The sequence below is a fragment of the Rissa tridactyla genome, chromosome 3 (assembly GCF_028500815.1).
Source record: "Rissa tridactyla isolate bRisTri1 chromosome 3, bRisTri1.patW.cur.20221130, whole genome shotgun sequence".
Taxonomy (NCBI): Eukaryota; Metazoa; Chordata; class Aves; order Charadriiformes; family Laridae; genus Rissa; species Rissa tridactyla.
In genome coordinates this window covers 90,762,028-90,778,208 of record NC_071468.1, presented here as the reverse complement: position 1 = coordinate 90,778,208, position 16,181 = coordinate 90,762,028, and the positions used below count along the sequence as shown (strand labels likewise).

The 16,181-nt window shown below is 40.1% G+C and overlaps 1 protein-coding gene across 1 annotated transcript in view; it reads right to left on the bottom strand.

The window, feature by feature from the left end:
* Positions 1-1,277: 1,277 nt before the first annotated feature.
* The window catches only part of LCA5 (lebercilin LCA5), a 60,249-nt gene continuing 45,345 nt past the window's right edge, over positions 1,278-16,181 (bottom strand). Inside the window, exon 10 of the mRNA XM_054195350.1 lies at positions 1,278-1,320. Within this exon, the coding sequence (XP_054051325.1) occupies positions 1,293-1,320 (28 nt within the window). The 3' untranslated portion in view covers positions 1,278-1,292. The remainder of the gene's footprint in view (positions 1,321-16,181) is intronic.

Below are 16,181 nucleotides of genomic sequence, written 5' to 3'. Positions count from 1 at the left end.
GGAATATATCCTCTATGAAGACTCTGGGATGCTGCCTCCTTCCCCCCGCCCCGTCCAGCACCTATTTGTGTTAGCTGCTCTTTGAATAGACTACTACTTGGTAGTACAGCATGAACTGATTGTACTAAGTTTTGTTTAGTTAAATTTCAAGATAATTGACAGGGTGCTCAGAGTCCTGTGGCACTTCTGCTATATTTTAAGCCAAAGGAAAGGAAAACCAAAGAAAAAGGAAAAAAAATTCACAAAATAGTGTATTTTCCCTTCCTCTCAGCCTCCTGTGTTCCTAACCAGGATCTTTGTAAAGTACTTTAACTTGGTTTTCAGACTAGTTCTTGAGATCATAGCCACAATGGGCAGGAGTCTGCTCTTTCTCACACAAGTACTGAACTGGAATTATTTGGGTTTTTTTCCTCTTAAATTCATTGTGAGCCACTTTGTTACTCGATAGCTGAATTAAATGCATCTGATTGTTAAGTTCCTTAGCTGCTAATGTTCAAGGATCAGTTACTGGCAAATACCATGTAACGTCTTTGATAGAATTGCTGCACTTATATATTAAATAGCTTCTGGGTTTTGTTTGTTAATAGCAGCTAATTCAGGCTAGACTCTTTTGATATAGCCAAACATAAAATCTAATCTGTTTTGACCACCTCCATACCATGTAATATTCAAATTTGTGCCAGGTTTACATGAAAAACTATAGTAAGGGGCATATATCTTTCAAATTCCAGAGAACGGCCTCGTACAACTCTGCTTGTACCCCAATTGTCTTTTTTATGTAATGGGTTTTAAATACTCACCGCAATCATGAGATTATTCCTCATTGATATAGCTGTTTGTTTATAAAAAGACAGTCTGTTTTTCCACAAGGAGTACTGTCTATCCATTGTTTACTACCTAACTGTTTAAAAAATCTGCTGTCTGATCAGTAAGTAGAAAAGATGTGAAGAGTTACCCATCACAAGTGAAAACCAGAGAATAGCTGAGCTTGTAATAATGTGGAAAAACCCAGACATCATTTTGATACAAAAACGATTCAGTAAGCATTTTAAAGTAAGCACCTTCTGCAAATATTACAAACCTAAATATTGTCATGAATGTTGCTCAAATGTTCACGAGGACAAGAAGGGCTTAAACGGATGAAATGTGATTACCTGGAAAATGCCATGACTGTACAGCTCAATAGTCCGTGAGCAACTTTCCTGATGCAGAACTTCCTATTCCTGAAATGGAAGTGGCACTCTCTTCTTCCATGACTGCACGCCACCTTCCAGGGGAAATTCCCTTCCACCTCACCAGAGCGTCGCCTCAGCTGAGCACCTGGAAATCAGGTAGTCTTTTGGCGCTGAGTATCTGTACATCACCTTAAGCTTTCTTGTGTCAAAATGTCAGTAGTACTAGATATTTTATACTGCTTAATATCGGTATTATTGTTCTTTTATATGTCAGCCCGAAGATATAATAGTATCATAAAGTGGTCTAGATGTTAAGGTATTTCATTATTATATAAGAGTCAGTGCAGTTTTCTCTTAGCCTTACAGTAAAAGTTGACATCTTTCTTGAGAAATCATTTATTACTTTACATATGTGATTAACCTAATAACACACCAGGGCATACGTTTACAGAAAAGCTATGTTGGACCTAACAACTAAATAAGGAAACAAAAGCAACTACCTAATTGCATTATTTGCTATTAGAATAATATTTTCACTAATAAATTTTTGTATGGACAATCAGAGGAAAAGCCATTCTTGGCTTGAAGGAAGACATTGTAAATTTCTAATCTTTTATTGACTACTTAACTAAGAATATACTAAGCAATATAACTAGGAGTGTAACTAAGCAAGATTAATCAGGATGACTCAGTGTGAAGGAAGAAATTGTGTGCTTTTTTTATGGTCATGCAAATTTAAGTGAACCATATGGTTTTAGACAAATATGTGTATGTTTATTAGCACTTCATTCTTGCAGTGTGTGACAAGTGAGTAATTATCTTTAGCAGATAACTTTGTATGAATATACACCAGCCTATATGCGCCACCTAATGTAGAGGTCTCCAGAAACTATAGTATTCTGTACAAAACCTAAGATATCACTCAAGGCAGATATTAACTTAATTTTGAGAAAGCATTGTCTTTTGTACTTAATATATAAGACTATTGAGGGATAATACTAATTATTATCTAGCAAGTGAATCTCACTACTATTAATTATCAGTCAACTAAAATCTAAGTGACATAATTATCTTGAAAAATGTCTGCAATAAGAACATGCCACACTGTATCATATCAAAGGTGCCAGTAACCCAGTCTCCTATCTCCAGCGGTGGTAATAGGTAGCAGAGAAAATCCACAACCTCATTAGCACTGAAATGGGTGCAGTAGTTTGTTTCAGAAACAACTGGTTAAAGCACAGCAGGAATTTGATTCATCTTCTTTAACAGTAGTTATCTCCAGTGTAGATGGCTACATCTGAGCTAACTGTCTAGCCTCCCTATCCAAAATTAGTCACTGGAAGGACTAAAATTATTCGTTTCTGATTTGCAGCCTTAAAATGTCTGCTTCTCTTCAGGGTCTCTAAGAGGAACCTGCAGTGACTCTCAGACATAGACATTTACATGACTCCCTCCACAGGACCTTATGTTTTAAAACACTCAGATGTTTATACATGCAGGTAGGACAGGAAAGCCAGGGGCACTGCATTCATCTTCTCTGCAAACAAAGGCAGGGAGGATGCCTCAGGTAAAACAACTTCATTCAAACTCATTCATCTGGACATGTAAGCCATAGCCAAAACTAACAGAGCTCATAACCTTTTAGCCTAAGAGAATTCACCAAGGAGCTCGTTATTGCCTGGCAAAGAATGGCGATGAAATGGAAGGATTAACAGAAGTGATCTGTACCTACAGTGAGGATTTTGAATGGGCAAAGTTTGATAAGCTAGGAAGACTATACAGTGAAGCAGGCTGGACTGAAGTGCTTAGGGAAGGGAATGCTTGAACTGGATTTTTCAAAACTGCCAAAAATGTTTGTCCAGAAACTGGTATGAAAAGGTTCAGAATCGAGCTGGACAATTAACCACCTCAAAAGGATATTAGAAATAACTAGTGAAATACAAAAAGAGACCAAAGAGTTTCCTGGAGGGCAAAAAGAGTAGAGCTAAATTAAGAATTGTGAAAAGTTAACATGAATTAGATCTTGTAAAGGCAACTAAAATAGTAGATTTAATTTTATCTGTATAAACAAAAAGAGAACCAGAAAAGAAGAAGGGGGACCCTCTGTAGCAAAGCTGAGCTTACTTCCTTTTTTTGCCAGCATGTCTGGGATAAATGGAACAAAATCTGTTTTGTGTTCACCAAAAGTAGCTTATACAATAGCAACACTATTTTTTTTAAGACAAAAATATTTTCTCTGTGTTATCTTTCCCTTGAAATGCAATAGCTTTAATCAACTTGGATGTTGCTTACTCACTTTCTGTTCCACACAGAGAATCATCAGTTTATGAAGAGGAGGATATATATAAGAACTGAAAAGATGATAGTCAGAATACACATGACAGGAGTTTGTGATGAGAACACAGTCATAATACTAGAGGGAAGTATGTAGCAAAATTTTTGGTCTGTCTTGATCTCTAATTTAATATTTTCATGTAGTATATATTGTCATGGGAAAATGTGCCCATCCTAATGAAATCTGATGATGATGCAAAATTGAGAGGCAACATTAACATAAAAGAGGATTTGAATATCGAGGGTATAAAAGAGGATCCGAGGGTATAAGAGAGGACTGGAGAAGAGTTTGAGGATAGAATGGCATTTAACAATGCCAAGTGCAAAGCAATAGACTTAGGAACAAAGAACAGGAATCTCTGCTGTTACATAGGTCCAGATGACCACAGAAGAACTATATGGCGCCAAGATGATATGATCATGAAAGAGGCAAATGTGATTCCAGGATGTGTCAGGAAGTGTCGGTGCCATACGCAAAGCTGTCCCTGGACTTTCTTTTGGATGGACCACCATTCTCTGATGTGCTTCTGGCGATCATTTGTCCTATGGATTGTTCCCTGCAGACAGAGATGGCTTCTAGTTGCCAGGTTTTGCTCCATTGGGCCTTCACATTCCTCCAACACCAGCCCAAAAGGCTTAAGACACCCTTAAACTCCACTGGGATGATGCCAGGCCTCAGAGTAAGCAATAGATGCTTTCACCATCATGCTATTAAAACAGCACTCTGGTGGGCTCCATCCAGCACAGTCCTTACATTCACTTTGAAATCAAACTCCTCCCACCACACACACACACACAGAGTTATTACTATTACTCTATCATTATATTTTAGACCCGTGGGGTCCCTGTGCTGTCCCCAGGGACACCCAAGTCAAGTACCATGCAGCGTGTGCAGGAGCACACTGTGCTTGAGGAGGTTTCACGTTGGACCGTGTGGATGCTGGCTGCTCTGCACCACTGGGTCTGAAGATCATCTGGGAGGACATCTGCAGGCAGAGGCATTGACACAAACTGCCTGTGGGCGTTCAGGACCAGCATCTACTACCTTGCTACAGGCTAGACAGCTCTTCTAGCTGTCACTGCAACACGCTTTCCTGATCTTTGTGATGTGAACTCTCAAAGCAGCTGTTGCAGCTACCATGGGGATACACTCCTTTTTCCTTTAGCTATCATAGAAAAGCTGGACAGTTGCTAAAATCCCAATGTAATGACGCGTTGCCCCTTTGCCAATCTAAAGGAATGTCTTGCTAAATAAGACAGGTGTGGGACCAATGCCTCTTAGCCAGTTACTTTGATATCATACTTAAGTCAAAAGAAAGAGAGATAAAGTATCAATTCCAAGTGTAAAGCAGATGTCAGAATTGCAAAAGTTTATAGAAACAAAAAGAAACTACTTAATCTGCTGGTACCAAGATCAACACATGAAAAAAAAAAATAATCTCTCTCCTTCTCTATAGTCAGTGTTTTGTAGACACAAGGGGTACTTCTGTGCTGGTAAACACATAGGGCCAGGGAGTGAGCTTTAACACCAGACCCCAACGTTATCCTATTAAAATTTTAAGGAAACTAAGCAACTCTGGCATGAGGGGGAAGTGCCTGCATGGATATATAATTGTTTAATTGCCAGCTTACCCCTGGCTCTGCATTTGACCACTCTGACATACTCTCTGCAAGACAAAAACACAGACACAGTTTTGGGAATAGCTCAATCCAGAAACCAACTCTAGCAGGCAGTTAGAAAGAGACCATCAGGTTCAACTCCCTACGGAATCCTCCAGCAAAGTCTCCTGATAGGCTTTGTACCCTTTTGCTTCTAAGAAAACACAAACCCTGCGGTTTCAGAGTCCAATGATATGACAGTGGTGGGCTGCCCCACAGTCCTGAAGTTATTTCAGAGAATTTGTGGTTTAAAAAAAAAAAAAGGCACAAGATAATAATTATGTCTTATGATCTTGGGGGCAGTACACAGGATCCAGCAGAGACTCAGTGACAAGTACTCTGCAGTGTGGACACGGTTATTTCTTTAAAGCGGACTAGCCCTAAGCAGCGGGGACCTTTGCTAATCTGTGCCAGCTGGCCTCAGGGTCCAGCATTGGTCCCAGACCTCTTTTACTTGCCAGCGTAGACGTACCTATCTCTTCACTGATACTATCTCCTTGTCTGCCCTTCTCTCATATGATGTCCCACAGTGGAAACCACTTCCTAGTGTAGCATCCTAACCTCTATAGCCAATACTGTTTCTTTAGAGGTTGCTAGGGAATCCATTCAGATTCAGTTGTCCTGCCCCAAAACTTCCTTGTACTTAGTTAGTCAAGAGATAATCTTCCTCCTGTTGATTTAAGAATAAACTCACTTTTTCGGGGATGGAAATGTCACATTGCCAGAGCAGGTGTCATCTGTACTTGGCTGACCTTGACTTTGCATGGGGTAAAACATCTTCCTCTGTCATGACTCTGTGTGTATATTTCAGTGTGAAGTGTCTCCATCTACCGAGCTGCTATTTTATATCAACTGTAAATAGGATAATGTACTTGTTGCAAACATTTACATGAGTTTAGTACACCCCATTCATTATAGATACTTGACTGACACAAGAAAAGATGATAATCTAGCATTTTGGATGAAACTGAGCTTCAGGTTCTCCTTTTTTATGAAAAGAGACAAAAAGGTTTAGCTTGGGTAGCTTAACAAAATAAGATTCGAGACAAACAGAACTGTAGGATAATTCAGGTTGGAAGGGATCTCTGGAGCTCATCCAGTTCAACCTCTTTCTCAAAGGCAGACTGAAATTCCAAGTTAGCTTAGGTTGCTCAAGTCTTTTTCCAGTTGAATTGAGAGTGTCTCCAGGGACTGAGATTCCACAGCCACTCTAGGCAACCTGGTCCAGTGCTTGGCCATTCTCCTGTGAAGTATTTTTCTTGTTTTATCCAGTCAGAATTTCTTTGCAGCAATTTGTGCCTGTTGCCTCTCATCTTTTTTTCTGACGACTTAGAAGAATACTCTGGCTCTGTCTTCTCTGTAAGCCCCTAGCAGTCCCCTAAGCCGTCTTTTCTGGCTTAACAAACCTGCATCTCTCAGCCTGTCCTCATACATCACGTGCTCCATGTTGAACTTGGAAGATACAGGATGTCCCTTTCTCTCCTCTGTTTTGCTATTTATAAAATCAGTTTTAGCATTTTTGGCTAGGGCAAATTTTTCCAGGACCATCTTAACCAGTTCCTGCCCTCAGTGACCTCACCGCTGTGGACAGGAGTGCTCTGAAGATTTTGGGAAGATTTGTGAAATCAGTATTCCAAATAAGAATCATATATTTTAACTGCAATTAATGCTAGCCAAACACATGTAAAAGTCCCCCCAATTTATTCAGAGATAAATTTAAAAAAAATATTTTTTCTAGTGACTTCTAAAACTGCTGGATGCTTTCAAGACTTCTCTGTGCAAACATGAGTATGAGAAATGTACATTACAAAAAAAGAAAAAAATGACAACTGCCACATCTCAGTCCATTTCAAGAAGCTGGTGCCTCACAGAAAGCCTCCAGCTTTGGCAATGCTGTACACATAAATCTGAGAAGAGGAGAAAAGTGTTTCCTCCTGTCCTGTTGCAGAAATTAAGTGTTTTATTCTGCTCACTCCTAGGGTCACTTTATATTTTCACTGGTAGTTATGCAAGGAAAAGAGAGAAATTAAAACTGACATGGCTCTCTAAGACTCCCATGTCTGGGGTCCAGAACGAGCCGTGTGCAGCCTGTCATTAGATGGACTATGAGGAAAAAAATATTACATTTCTTGCATTAATTCTGAAGTCTGAAAAAAGCGTGTGAAATGGAGACCGAAAGATTAAAATTCAACAGCTCTTGCTGAAGTGCAGAGATACAGACAGAAAGAGCTTGCTGCAATGGATTTCTATCTCTTGGCTGTTGCCATCCTCCTTTCTTGGGAAGCTCAGCCTTTGCTAAGCAAAGAGTTAATGCAATTCTCTGTGTTGCTGTGTTGAGCATCCTCTAGCAGCACATTCGGTTTGACATTAAAAGGAAAATAATTCAGCTAGTGAGTTGTAGAGCGCTATTGCCTGCTCTAAAATTGCAGCTATGCTTACCGTGTTCTCTTGATGTTAGTGATCAGATCATAGAGACGCTACTTTTGTTTACAAATAATTTCTTTTTGAACTAACAGCATCAGTGCTGCTAATGTTTTTGGGCTGACTGCAGATATAATCATGTCTCCCTTCCATGCCTAAGCTAATCAACTAAAAATGAACCTTGGTGGGCAGGTTCTCTAAGGACCATGTCAGCAGCGTGGATTTCAGAAGCATTTTTCATGCGTATAACACTCTGTTGATACAGCTCAGATTGTACAGTCAGGGTCTATGATTTTTAGGGACTCAGACATTGGCAGTAGGAAAAAAGCATTTCTCTTTTCAAGCAAAAAGAATTCTACTGCCATGTTCTGAAGAAAGACCATTGAACCACCTTGTTAGCATCTCTTAATGACTTTCCTACTTCTTTTGATTCCCACTGTGAATACTTTTCTTCCTACAGAAGAAATGGATGATACTATTTTCCAGCAGATACTTGCTTTACACTGGGAAGAGACAGATTAATTACACAATAGAAGCTCCAACATTTGAAAACCTGTGACCTAAACTTCTCCTTCTAACGAGCTACTTCTCCCACTGTTGTCTTCCCGTTTTGTATTTATTTGAAATTGGCTGCAAATCCTTAACGTCACCTGATTCAGACAACCAGGATTTCATTGAAAAGCAATGATGTCCTCTTAGTCTGTAACATGTTAGAATATTTTTTCTAGAGCCACATTAACAAAAGAAATATGAACTTGCATCTCTAGTGTTAGAATGTGGCTACTCTCATGTTATATTGCATTAATTGATTGAGGAAAGTTAAAAAAAACAAAACAACCAACCTATGGACAGATTTGTGAGATAAATATTTAGAGTTTTTCAGACCAACAAGATGAACTCCCACAAGATAATTACATTTTCAGAGCTTGTTCAGCTTAACCAGCAATTTCGGGTTCAGTGGGACTTTAATTTATTCCTGGATTGTTTGCTCATCATTTGATATTACATTGCCTAGTAATATATTATTCTTGTCTTTTTTCAAAATGTGAGATTACAGCTCAATATATACTGAATGAAAAGGCTCTGTCAAGCGTATGTTCTCTTGTCACTAGGACCGGTAAAAAAAAGGAAGAAATCCACAACACAACTAATCATGCCAGGCAGTAAGACAGTAAACCTCTTCCCTCTGTTCTTGGGAGCAGTGCCTTTTTGCAACACTGTACCTACATTTTATATAATGATAATTTGTTTATTCATTATTTTCCTTCAAGTTCCAGTCACTGGTCGCTTCCTCATCATTGTTTTGTATTCTTGAGGATACCTGAAGACAAGGCAGGAATAGAAACAGCGCTTGAATGCACCAGTGACTGAAGCAACCTATTAGGCATTCATTAATTAAAATAATTAAGGAAACCATTAAGGAAACATTTGTAAGACTCTTACTTTTGTAAATTATGTACTACAGATCCATTGACAAATACAGGCAGATTATTTTGCTTGGAGAGGACTCTGTCCTCTGTTTTCCCACTTAAACTGTTCTGTATTTATTTTACAAAGAACTAACTAAAAAATGGCAAGTGTTGTATTGCCCTTTGTCAATTCTCTAGCCACACCCTCGATGCTGTACGTCCCTCCCAGCAGCATTGTTGATATTTAGCAAGTATTACAGAATGACAGAGGATGTTCACCCACTAATCTTCAAAACGCTTTTGGGAATAATGTGCTCCACTTGACAGGGCATTCCTGCTGAATGAAGCTTGAAGGAAATAATGTCAGCTCATGCTCTTTGTCTTTGTTAACACTCTCGTGTTTTCCCTTAACATTAGCTGTGTACAAAGCTCAATACTGAAAGATGACTCTTTGCTGATTTTCCAGACTGACAAGCAGAAAATTGGCCAAATATATATTACTAAGCACATGTTAGACAGTGTTAAGCACTAGCAGTTTAAAAAATTGTAAAGACAAAGAGGCACATCCATCTTCGACCAATGGACTTTCAAAAGATGATCTATTGCTGAGGAGTCTCACTAGCGCTCAATGTCACCCTTGAAGAAACTGCTTTACACCAGCACCATCATGAGTAGCTTACAGCCCCGGCAGTCAGAGTCTGGATGGGGAAAGAGTGCACTGAGCCTCTCAGTCATCTGTATGTCAACATTATGGGTTTAATGAACTGCCTCATCACAAATCCTGTGAGAATAGCAGTTCTGTGGGGAGAGCTGTTTGCAGGGCTTAGGTAGAGCCTGGGATATATGCAGGGCTGTCCCACAACCATAGGCAAAGTTAAGCCTCTTTATCAACCCCTGCCTCCTACTCTCTTCCTGTAGTATCAGTGCTATCGGTGTTTCCATCACACTTGGAGTGAGGGGAAAGGATGGCTATACTGGAGTGGGAAATGGGATGAAACAGAGGGGGGCTGGCTTAAAACCTTCTGTTCTTCTCTTTCCAGTGGCTAGAGATACTGCAAAAATACAGGACTTTTCAGTCTGGAGAGGAGAAAGCTAAGAGGGATTTAAAAAAGTCATGTCAGTGGCAGATAAACTGAACTGATATTCACCAAAACCTGCAATACTGGAATAAGGGAAATTCACTGAAATGAGTGATAAAGCATTTTAAAGCAAATATAAGAAAATACTTCTTTACACAACGGATAGTGAACTTCTGAATTTGTTGCCACAGGAGGCTGTGGGGGCAGATGGTATCAGCAGCTTCAAAAGTGGCTGGACAAATTCATGGCCAATGGGTTGACAGCCCTAAAGAAAATGAGCAGGGATGTACTCTGTGATACAATGAGCATGGCTTATGGTGATATGTGAGGGAATGATCTCAGAAGATGGCCAGGCTCCTGTGTGCCCTCTAAACAGCCTTTCCTACTGCTGTGCTCAGCAACAGAGTACAGGTCTAGGTGGACAACTGGTGTGGTCCATTTCTTATGTTCATATCTAGAAGGACAGTAGCAACAGAGGAATCCAAAAGCCACGTCCCACACTTGCAAAGTACTGGTATGAGATACAGTTTTCAGAATACATCTCATACCATATTGTTGAGATTCAACAACGTCAAGTGCCGAATCCTGCACTTGGGTCACAACAATCCCATGCAGTACTACAGGGAAGAGCAGCTGGAAAGTTGCCTGGCAGAAAAGGACCTGGGGGTGTTGGTTGACAGGCTGCTGAATATGAGCCAGTAGTGTGCCCAGGTGGCCAAGAAGGCCAACAGCATCCTGGCTTGTATCAGAAATAGTCCAGTAGGACTAGGGAAGTGATTGTCCCCTTGTACTCGGCACTGGTGAGGGCCCACCTCCAGTACTGTGTTCAGTTTTGGCCCCTCACCACAAAAAAGACATTGAGGTGCTGGAGCATGTCTAAAGAAGAGCAATGGAGCTGGTGAAGGGTCTTGAGCACAAGTCTTATCAGGAGCATCTGAGGGAGCTGGGGTTGTTTAGCCTGAAGAAAAGGAGGCTGAGGGGAGACCTTATCGCTCTCTACAACTACCTGAAAGGAGGTTGTAGCCAGGTGGGGGTCGGTCCCTTCTCCCAAGTAAAAGGCAATAGGACGAGAGAAAATGGCCTCAAGTTGTGCCAGGGGAGGTTTAGATTGGATGTTAAGATGAATTTCTTCACTGAAAGTGTTGCCAAGCATTGGAACAGGCTGCCCAGGGAAGTGGTTGAGGCACCATCTGTGGAGGTGTTTAAAAGATGTGCAGACATGGAGCTTAGGGTTTAGTGGTGGACTTGTCAGTGTCAGGTTAATGGTTGGACTCGATGATCTTAAAGGTCTCTTCCAACCTAAACAATCCTACATTTCTATGATATTGTAGGCATTGTCCATTCAAGACCAGGAGTCTGACATAACTTCCGGTTTCTGCCTGGCAGCCAAGCACAGCTGTGGCAGCAGCTGGATTGTAGTTTGGAAATGCTCCTGTGGGGACCGTCCCTGCTCTCATTAGACTGAGGAGACAAGTCTCTGTGCTTGATGAGGTTGCCTTAATAGCTGCACAAACAGCCACAAGTGATTATGTTTACAAAGGCAGTGAAGGGAAGCTACAGCCAAGTCCTTGTCAGTCTAAGTATGGAGAACATCCTTCATGAATGCTTCCCTTGGCCGCAAGAAATCTGGGAGTTAATGTGACACTTTAATGCTATATGGCTCCGCTTCGTAAGATTGCTTTGAAGCAATTCTGATTTACGCCAAGTAATCACATAGCTAATGAATTTTTTTTTAATTGAAGAGAATGAGCATAATCTAGTTATAACAACTTTAGAAGAGTGTGACCAGTTTTTACACTAAAGCCAAACACGATGACCCAGCTAATTATAGTTCTAGCAGCCTGATATCAATCCTGGGCAAATTAATGGAATGACTGATACAGGACTTGATTCACCAAGAATTAAAAGAAGGGAATATAATTAATACCAGCTAACAGGGGTTTACTGAAAATAGATTGAATCCTACCATGTGGATTCATTTTTTAAAAAATGAGATTTCATGTTTAACCTATAGAGGTAATAGAATAAATAAAACATGCATCACCTGGTATGTCACAACAGTTTGACTGAGAAATCGTACACATCTGAACTGTACTGATATGTATGTGGGATGTAATAAAAGAAGGATAAACTGTTTAACTGACTGTGTCCAAATGCAGTCATAAATTTGGAATCGCCAGTGACCTGATGCTTCTTACGGCTGCCACAGGGTTCAGCTGGGGGGGCCCGGGCTTGCAACAAAATGCTGGTGCTAACGATGTTTGATGAGCACGGAAGAAGGTGTGAAAGCAGTGAGTAACAAAGAGACTAAGGCAGGCAGCAGCGTGGATTGCTCTTCAAGCGTGTTGAACATGCGCTTCAGGACAGTTGGAGGGAAATTGTCCATCTGTGAGACAAAAAATGTAGGCAACGCTTGAGAATGGGGGAACCTACCCTGTCGGGCAGTGTCTGTCAAAAGAAGTGGTGGATTGGAGTGGCAAAGACGTGACTGTGAAGTCTGACTGTAGCCAGTCGTAACACGTGGTGGAAGCTGGTGAGGAAGCTCAAGTAGCATTGCTGCACTGCTTAGTCTCCTTTCCTTGATTTCCTGATTTCGCTTCTGTAGAAGCAGCTTTTCTACATGTGCTTTCATCTGCCCACTCGCTGCTGTGGAGTATCTCTCGTTTACCCATAGCAGCCGCATCGCTGCTGGACTCTTTCTGGAGGAAATGGCACAAGTTTCTAGGACAGACAGGATGAAACACTGTCTCTCTTCACTGAAAGAAGGTGAAATCTAGAAACTGGCGTAGACTAAGCCCCCTCCTTTTAGAGAGCTAAGATTGAATAGTATGAATCCTGCCTGATAACCGGAATTTTAGACATACTTAGAGACCACAAATCCTTTTGAGTGTGAATGGTGATCAGAGTATCTGGCACTGAAGTTGATTAAGCTTTCTTTCTAGTCAAGATAAAATGACAATACTTGTTAAAATGGTTTGAAGTGGTTGTCTGTGTTCCCAGGAGCTGTCTATGTTCCTTCAGACCAAGAGAACTTACAATATTGGAATTAATATACTTCGTACCACAAGCACCCGCCATATGACATGAAGGGCAAAGATAATGTGTTACAGAAGCTAATATGCTGCAAATTATTTTCAAGGGCTTGAGCGAGTTCAGCAGCAGAAACAGGTAAATTAGAACACTTTTAGAAATGCATTAAAGCAGTTTTGAATTGAGAAGCAGAAAGAACGTTTAGACAGAGTTCAGTGAAACAAATGTTGGTTGTAATCAAAGCTGTGTATCGTCAAAGATGAATTGCTGATACAATCTGAAAACCTGTGTGATCCTGTTTGTTGTTCTAATTGGCTACATCTTGGTTAAATACCAAGAAATGATTGCTCTCTCATCACAGATGCTTTTTGAGTTTGGTTTTGGTGCATCATGAGCGATTTTAACAGCTGGATATAGTTATTGCAATTCACTAACTGAACAGCCATTTTCTGTAAATATCTCTGATGACAGAAATTAGCTCTATGGCTAGAGTATTGCTTTCCCTCAGGTATGTTGCTGGTGCCCAGACCATGTAGTAGAAGACATCTTTCTTGCACTTTGAGTGAAGTCCTGTCTCACTGAGGTCAGTACATTATTTTCAACGGAGGGGGATTTTCATCCACTCTCTCCAGTATTTTCATCCACCCTCTCCAGTATTTCTGATTTGTATGAACACTGAAGAATTACACTGAGCCCAGTAGTAATGCTTGCCTGCACTTGCAAGGTGGGGCCTACGTGTAGAGAAACTGGAGATCTCTCACAAGTTTATAGAGCTTGCTTGGGGTTGTCAAGAAAACTGTTAGTGTCAGCACACTTTTAAAACCCTTTTAGCAGGAATACACTGATTTCATATGAACGGTTCCAAATGTACTGAGAGGACGTTTGAAATATTTGACTCCATTCTTTTCTCCTGAGTATTCATTAGCTTCAGAAGCAAAGTTCATAACATAAGATTAATGCCATAACGTTAGGACATCCACAGCTTGGAATGACTGATGGGTAAAATGGCAAACCATAACACACATACAGTGATAAACATTGTGAAATTCTACTCATTTTGGCCTCAAATTTGACTGAGTTAATTCAGCCTCCATGTAGAGCCTACGCTACAAAGATATTGACAAATGTTAAATAACTGCAGTGACACAGATTTCAATGCTGTCTTTAGATCCAGCTTCCTGCCATTCAGGGACCAGAAAAGTAACGGCTAACTTAAGAAAATGTATACAATTAGAGTTACTCCATGTGTTGAACTACTTGCACCAGAAAGTGAAGCAGCAAGTAAATGAATGGGAGGGTTTAGTGATAAAAGTAACTGTTGGAAAATTTTGTATGCACAGGTAAAACTAGTCTATACCATCTTCCTTGGACACAAGACTTGGAACAGAAGGGGACAGAGAAAACTAAGGGCAAGTTGTTTTGTTTTTTTGCTAAAGGAGGTAGCTAGACGTAGATGTAACAGGCCATGCAACAGTATTTGTATTTTTTAATATTTTGGAAATAATTCTGTCATCAGTTTGTTGTCCTATGCTCAGCCTAAAGGATGTTGGACCACAGAGGGACATGTATCTTAGATGTATGGAGGCCATGCTATTGAAAGATTATGAGTCTGAAGAGGGTATAAATATGAATATCAGGATCGTCAGTGCTTATATGTGTACTGAAAGCATATTACAGGCAATCATTCAGAGGTATGTATCATTTCATACCTCATGAGAAGGAACCAGGTGAGAGTTTTTTCTTCAAAATAAAGCAGCGTCGCATGCATTTAAGATAAAGGGTTCTGATCTTTTCCGTATTCATCCCAGATGGAGAATAAATCGGTATGGGAAGTTTAGTTACACTCCATGAAAACAGCTGATCGAAACTTTTTGGTAGCATGGAAGTAAACTTCCTACCACCATTCCTCCATGCTCCCATTCCTTAATGTAATTCACCACATTTAACGTAATTAATTTGGAAAGAAGGAAGAGCAGTTTTCCCAAAGGAATTTCCTGACTGACAGCTGTTTTACATAATTGGCACAGAAACAGCGGTGGTGGAGCATACGCCAGCTATTACCTCCTAATGGACATTTATTTTGCTTTACTACTGTTTTCCTCAGCAAGTTAGCTAGGGAGATTCAATTTAAATTCCTTCCCCCGTACTGTTAATTCTTTTGCTAAGTGTATATGTCGCAGAATCTTCTGCTTTGGGGCAATAATGAGCACCCAGCGCCTGGTGAGTCTGCAAGTCACTGTCCTGGTATTCCCCAGAAATATCAGCATCACAACCGGAATATCGGTTCAAAAATCCTCCTTCCCAATGAGAAAATGGTAACATCTTAGTATTCGCTTTGCGTAACTATGAAGTAAAGCAAAATCAAGGATCCCAATAATGTTTGTAAAATGATTTGTGAGCGCTTAATGAGGGAAACTATATTCACTTTAATAATTATTCAAGCCTATTTGACTGAATTTGTGAGGTGAAATGGAAAAGCACTATAAAGAAAAAGCAGATAATCATTTGACATTTTTCTGTGGCAAAGGGTAGTGAAGAAGGGGTGGAGAGTAGCAAATATGTAATAAATCAAATATTTGATTCCTCCTGAATAAAGTTTACCTAATTTGTTTGTGGGAGGAAAAGAATCATATGTTTCCCTCTCATACAATATATAGGTTACTTGTGGTACGTGTCTCTACTTTTCCATGCTTGTTTCAAATGAAAAGCTGTGTATTTTTCTAATCTAAATTTGGAAAGAGCCATCAACTTGGTAGGACTTCCCCCCCTACACTGTACACGTAGATGTTCAACAGTAGGTGGTGCTCCCAGGGTAGAAATGTACATAGTCTGAAATGCAAATTAAAGAGGGTTTACTGAGGAAGGAGAGCTCTTTGGAGTTTTTAATATGGTAACTGAAGAGTACGTAAAGTGCAAAATCTCTAAAAAGATATTAAATATTATGTGAACTGATTTTTAAATCCGGTGCAACTACATGACCACTCAAACAAACATGGAAGATGCAAATTTTTCAGTCTGTTCTTTTTCTTCCAAATATTCATGAAACAAATTGTTCACTCAACTTATACCCTGAC